The sequence below is a fragment of the Oncorhynchus tshawytscha genome, unplaced genomic scaffold (assembly GCF_018296145.1).
Source record: "Oncorhynchus tshawytscha isolate Ot180627B unplaced genomic scaffold, Otsh_v2.0 Un_contig_7909_pilon_pilon, whole genome shotgun sequence".
Lineage (NCBI taxonomy): Eukaryota > Metazoa > Chordata > Actinopteri > Salmoniformes > Salmonidae > Oncorhynchus > Oncorhynchus tshawytscha.
Genome location: NW_024609380.1, coordinates 7,868 through 15,000, shown reverse-complemented (window position 1 = coordinate 15,000; position 7,133 = coordinate 7,868). Strand labels below are relative to the sequence as shown.

Genomic DNA, 7,133 nt, shown 5'->3' with positions numbered 1-7,133 from the left:
TGTCTCGCTGTCTCTCTCTCTCTCTCTGTGTCTCTCTCTCTGTGTCTCTCTCTCTCTCTCTCTCTCTGTCTGTCTGTCTGTCTCTCTCTCTCTGTCTCTCTCTCTCTGTCTGTCTCTCTCTTCCCCCCACAGATCCTGGTAGGGGAGCTGGTGGCGTTCTTTCTGAAGGCTGAGGGGACGCAAGAGAAGACCATAGTGACAGCAGACTGCTGCTACTTCAACCCCCTGCTGCGACGCATCGTCCGCTTCCTAGGTAACCACTACAGCCTCTAGAGTTTAGACCAACACCACCCAGCCCTGCCTGAACTAGTCTTGAATGATTAGTGTGTCCAACAAGATGATATATACACACCTGGAATTGGAAATATCTACAAAAGGGTACCTTTTGGGTAATAATATAGAAAAGAATAATATAAACAATATATATTATAATTATAATAATAACAATAACAATATAAATAATAATATTGAAAATAATAATATAGATATAATATAGATAATAATATAGAAAATAATAATAATAATATAAATAATATTGACGATAAATATTAATCATAATATAGATAATAATAGCAATGTAAATAATATAGATGATGATGATAATAATTATATAAATAATAATATAGAAAATAATATAGATAAAAATAATAATATAGATAATAATAATAATAATCATATAGATAATAATAATAATAAATATAAATAATAATCATAATATTATAGATATAAATAATAATAATATAGATAATATGAATAATTACAATATTAATAATAATATAGATGATAATAATATAGATAATAATGATCATAATAATAATATAAATCAATTCAAATTAAATCAAATATATAGATATAAATAATGTAGATGATCATAATAATAATATAGATAATATTAATAGATATAAATAATCATCATAATACTATAGATATAAATAATAATAATATAGATAATAATATAGAAAATAATATAGAAAATAATAATATAAACAATATATATTATAATAATAATAACAATAACAATATAAATAATAATATTGAAAATAATAATATAGATATAATATAGATAATAATATAGAAAATAATAATATAAATAATATTGACGATAAATATTAATCATAATATAGATAATAATAGTAATGTAAATAATATAGATGATGATGATAATAATTATATAAATAATAATATAGAAAATAATAATATAGATATAAATAATAATATAGATAATAATAATAATGATAATATTGATAATATTAATCATAATATAGATAATAATATAATGACAGGCCTTAAGGTTATTATAGCTGCTGGTTGTGGGAAGGTGGATGGTTGTCCAAAACATCTGCTGAAAAACAGCAAGTGAGAGTACATGGGTAAGTTGACATAGAAATACATCCCAAGATTGACACCTATTGGTTGAAAGAGAGGAAAGTGATAGGTTTAACAGTAAGCCTGCAGAATGTGCATTATTGTGTCGCGCTTATAGATAGGTGAATGACATTCTGCTCATGACTCATACGATAGAGGATAAGAACTAGACGCTATGATGATGAAAGTTTGTATTCTTTCCCACTATGCCTGTATAATAGGAAACAGAGTGAATTATGTTTTGCGGCTTGATGAAGTTAAACAAGCATTCAATCAGGAAGGCTGGTCTGAACTTGCTACTTTTGTAGAAACACGAGAATGCAAGTAACACAACAATAAAACAGGAAGAGACATGAGAATGCAAGTAACACAACAATAAAACAGGAAGAGACATGAGAATGCAAGTAACACAACAATAAAACAGGAAGAGACACGAGAATGCAAGTAACACAACAATGAAACAGGAAGAGACACGAGAATGCAAGTAACACAACAATGAAACAGGAAGAGACACGAGAATGCAAGTAACACAACAATGAAACAGGAAGAGACATGAGAATGCAAGTAACACAACAATGAAACAGGAAGAGACATGAGAATGCAAGTAACACAACAATGAAACAGGAAGAGACACGAGAATGCAAGTAACACAACAATGAAACAGGAAGAGACATGAGAATGCAAGTAACACAACAATGAAACAGGAAGAGACATGAGAATGCAAGTAACACAACAATGAAATGAGAATGAAGAACACAACAATGAAACAGGAAGAGACATGAGAATGCAAGTAACACAACAATGAAACAGGAAGAGACATGAGAATGCAAGAGACATGAAATGCACAACACAACAATGAAACAGGAAGAGACATGAGAATGCAAGTAACACAACAATGAAACAGGAAGAGACATGAGAATGCAAGTAACACAACAATAAAACAGGAAGAGACATGAGAATGCAAGTAACACAACAATGAAACAGGAAGAGACACAACAATAAAACAGGAAGAGACATGAGAATGCAAGTAACACAACAATAAAACAGGAAGAGACATGAGAATGCAAGTAACACAACAATGAAACAGGAAGAGACATGAGAATGCAAGTAACACAACAATGAAACAGGAAGAGACATGAGAATGCAAGTAACACAACAATGAGACATGAGAATGCAAGTAACACAACAATGAAACAGGAAGAGACATGAGAATGCAAGTAACACAACAATGAGACATGAGAATGCAAGTAACACAACAATGAAACAGGAAGAGACATGAGAATGCAAGTAACACAACAATGAAACAGGAAGAGACACGAGAATGCAAGTAACACAACAATGAAACAGGAAGAGACACGAGAATGCAAGTAACACAACAATGAAACAGGAAGAGACACGAGAATGCAAGTAACACAACAATGAAACAGGAAGAGACATGAGAATGCAAGTAACACAACAATAAAACAGGAAGAGACATGAGAATGCAAGTAACACAACAATGAAACAGGAAGAGACATGAGAATGCAAGTAACACAACAATAAAACAGGAAGAGACACGAGAATGCAAGTAACACAACAATAAAACAGGAAGAGACATGAGAATGCAAGTAACACAACAATAAAACAGGAAGAGACATGAGAATGCAAGTAACACAACAATGAAACAGGAAGAGACATGAGAATGCAAGTAACACAACAATGAAACAGGAAGAGACACGAGAATGCAAGTAACACAACAATAAAACAGGAAGAGACATGCCTCAGCAGTTTGTGATGATGATGATGGCTAAAACTGGTGTGAAGAATTTCAGACAGATTTGCACGTTCATCACTTCAGGTGATCATGAAGGCTTTTGCAATTTCACACCTCAGCTGATAACAGGGGATCCGAGGGGGGCTGGGGATAACTAAACTCGTCCTATTTTAGTTGGCTGTCATTGCTCCCTCTCGCTCTTTCTCTCTTTCTCTCTCTCCCTCAGGGGTGTTCTCCTTCGGCCTGTTCACCACCACCATCTTTGCCAACGCGGGTCAGGTGGTGACAGGAAACCAGACGCCTCACTTCCTGTCTGCCTGCCGGCCTAACTACACGGCCCTGGGGTGCACATCCAACATGCAGTACATCACCCAGCCCCGTGCCTGCACTGGAAACCCCCTGGTAGTGGCATCCGCACGCAAATCCTTCCCCTCCAAGGACGCAGCCCTCAGTGTCTACTCTGCAGTCTACACTGTGGTAGGTTCTGGTCTGGGGAGTAGGAGTTTGGACAGTTTGATACACATGTTTTGGTATACCACCCTATAGTATAGAGATGATACCCAGCCTACAGTATTACAATTCCTGACAGTCCTCCTGGTCTCCTCCCCCTACCTGTCTGTCTCAGATGTATGTGACGCTGGTATTCCGGACCAAAGGCACTCGGCTGACCAAGCCTACGGTCAGCCTGACCCTGCTATGCCTGGCCATGCTGGTGGGAGTGGTCAAGGTGGCAGAGTACCGCAACCACTGGGCCGACGTCCTGGCCGGCTTCTTCACTGGAGGAGCCATCGCTGTGTTTCTGGTGAGAGGGGGGAGGGGAGGGGAGGGATGGAGGGATGGAGGGAGCTGCTGAGGGAATGGTGAGGGAGAAGAGGGTGGTTAGGGAAGTCATTATTCAGGGAGATGAGGGTGATAGAATGTAACAGTGATGTATATTGCTGACATTTTCCGTTGATATTTAAGTTCATAAGCACAGGGGCTGTTAATCCTGATACTTCTCGCCGTGGGATGAGAAATGTCATTCTCATTTCGCTTACAGTGAGCCCCAAAAGTATAATATTGAGGAGTGAGAAATTTAGAGGCCGGAATTTCATACCCCCCACCCCCCTGCTAACCTTCCCTATTATTGTAGTGGTAACAGGTTATTTATGATGCATTTTATCTTTAATCATGTTAACATCCACATTAATGTAGGTGTGTTTAGAAGATATTCTATTCTTATTTACAATAAAAGTGACTCCAAAATGACACAATACATTTTTTACCATTTGTAAATTATACTAAATTAGGCTAATTGACATCATTTGAGGCAATTGGAGGTGTACCTGTGGATGTATTTCAAGGCCTACCTTCAAACTCAGTGCCTCTTTGCTTGACATCATGGGAAAATCAAAAGAAATCAGCCAAAACATTGTAGACCTCCACAAGTCTGGTTCATCCTTGGGAGCAATTTCCAAACGGCTGAAGGTACCACGTATTTACAATAGTATGCAAGTATAAACACCATGGGACCACGCAGCCATCATACCGCTCAGGAAGGAGACGCGTTCTGTCTCCTAGAGATGAACGTACTTTGGTGCGAAAAGTGCAAATCAATCCCAGAACAACAGCAAAGGACCTTGTGAAGATGCTGGAGGAAACAGGTACAAAAGTATCTATAGCCACAGTAAAACGAGTCCTATATCGACATACCCTGAAAGGCTGCTCAGCAAGGAAGAAGCCACTGCTCCAAAACCGCCATAAAAAAGCCAGACTACGGTTTGCAACTGCACACGGGGACAAAGATCATACTTTTTGGAGAAAAGTCCTCTGGTCTGATGAAACAAAAATACAACTGTTTGGCCATAATGACAGTCGTTATGTTTGGAGGAAAAAGGGGGCGGCTTGCAAGCCGAAAAACACCATCCCAACTGTGAAGCACGAGGGTGGCAGCATCATGTTGTGGGGGTGCTTTGCTGCAGTAGGGACTGGTGCACTTCACAAAATAGATAGAATCATGAGGATGGAAAATTCTGTGGATATATTGAAGAAACATCTCAAGACATCAGTCAGGAAGTTCAAGCTTGGTCGCAAATGGGTCTTTCAAATTGACAATTACCACAAGCATACTTCCATAATTTTGGCATTACCTTTTATTTTCTTATTAACTCAGTTTTTCCCTCCCCCTCTCTCTCTCTCTCTCTCTCTCTCTCTTCTGTTCTCTTTCTCACTCCTCTCTCTCCAGGTGACGTGTGTGATCAACAACTTCCAGCAGACGAGGCCCCCTCCCCTTCCCCCGCGACCCCAGCGCCCTGAGTCGGTGCTAGGCATGCCCATGGTGGCTCTGCCCTGTGTGGAGAGTCCACTCGAAAAGTTAAGTGGAACTCAGGTAAGGGGTGGGGGTGGGTGAGCGGCAGGGCTGCACACACAGGGGGGGGCAGACCTGCACCCCTTCTCTCCCCTTCTGTCGTCCCCCCCAATCCCAAAAGTAGATGTCCCCTCACAGTGCATGCCCCAGCACCACCCCTTACCCCTTAACCCTCAACCCTGACCAAAGCACAAGAACACCAAACCTTGTCTTTAGAGGGAGCCGTTTGCAGTAGTCTCTTCCTCAGCATTCATTCACCATCCCTCAGTGGTTGAAGCTTTGATGGCCTCTTAGACATTTGAAGTGAATGAGAGGTGCACTGTGAGCTCTTTAGATAAGGGAGAGCAGAAGGCACTAGAGAAGGACAACCTGTTGGAAGTGTGATTCAAGGGAGCAGCTTTGAGATTGCTTGTGTCTCCTCTTGTCTGTCACCTACACTAACCCTCACCTGACCTCCTCTCCCCTGTCTCCCACCTTGCTCTTTTCCCTTATCCCTCACTTGATCTCTATCCTTCTATCTCTGTCACCAGCATCCTGCACTCTCCTCCTCCTGCCCCCCCTACAATCCCTACGTTCACCACCCATTTTGACCAACTTTGGATCTTTTTCTCTTGCTCCTCACTCGTTTTTCTTTTTTTCATCACTCTTTCTACCCCATCTTTCTCTCTCTTTCATTCCCTCTCTCTCTCCTTCTTCCTCCCTCTCTTCTCTTCTGTCCCTCCCTCTCTCTTTTCACTCCTCTCTCTCCCCTGCAGACTCCGAGGGGGTCTCCTTTCACAGAGATCACATGACCATCAGCCGTATCGGTTCCCCGCCACCCCAGATGTCCTCATTCCGTCTCGCTCCATTTCCAGCGAAGTCTAGACCAGCCACACGAACATGAACACTCACACGAACACCACTGCGCCGCCCACCCGGCAGGCCGCTACTCCACCCTCTACAGATCCTACTCCACGCAGGTCTAGACTTTCAAAACACACGCACACAAGCACAACACACACAGCATACTCAGACCTCTACGAACCTCCCCCTTACCTTGTCCAAGCCCAAACCCCTGGGGGAACCGAAAGGTGAGCTCATAAAGTGAGACTCACAAAGACTTAACAGCTGTCCAGCTGAACATTCAGTACAGTGTCAGGTACAGGTATGCCTCTTTCATTTAGTTGTTTTCAGAGGCTTCTTTTTTGTTTTGCAGACTTGTTTTTTGAATGTGCTTCATTGTGTGAAGTACACATTTCACTGACATCACAAGGTGATGTTTCATCATCTTCGTGCTTGTAAGGAGAAACTGTCCGAATGCATTTGAGAACTGTGTTCTTTTGTGTTTTCAACTGTCTGTCGGAGATGTCCTTCCTCACAGGCAATGCAGCCAGTCATCCTGAAACACTTCAGTCATTTGTGTCTCTGTGCAATTGTAAGATGAATCCAAACAACCGCTCAATGAACGCTCTCCACTGGCTTTAGGGCTCATTTTCAGTATCCTAGAATGAGCCAATCATCAAATATCTGCAAGAGTCAACAAACTCAAATGTTTACGGACCAATCACCTTCTGTAGCAACTGTGGTACTTAATTACTGCACCTTCCAAATACAGCATAGAGACAACGCACACAGATCAGACCTCTCTTCAGCTCTGCACGACATTACCCAGATCAAAGGATTCTGTTC

General features: G+C 40.8%; 1 protein-coding gene across 1 annotated transcript in view; it reads left to right on the top strand.

The window, feature by feature from the left end:
- Positions 1-6,313, top strand: part of LOC121838630 (phospholipid phosphatase-related protein type 5-like) — a 16,396-nt gene extending 10,083 nt beyond the window's left edge. Inside the window, exons 2-6 of the mRNA XM_042315068.1 lie at positions 133-253; positions 3,345-3,595; positions 3,744-3,920; positions 5,343-5,486; positions 5,996-6,313. Coding sequence (XP_042171002.1) covers positions 133-253; positions 3,345-3,595; positions 3,744-3,920; positions 5,343-5,486; positions 5,996-6,055 — 753 coding nt within the window. The 3' untranslated portion in view covers positions 6,056-6,313. The remainder of the gene's footprint in view (positions 1-132; positions 254-3,344; positions 3,596-3,743; positions 3,921-5,342; positions 5,487-5,995) is intronic.
- Positions 6,314-7,133: the final 820 nt, after the last annotated feature.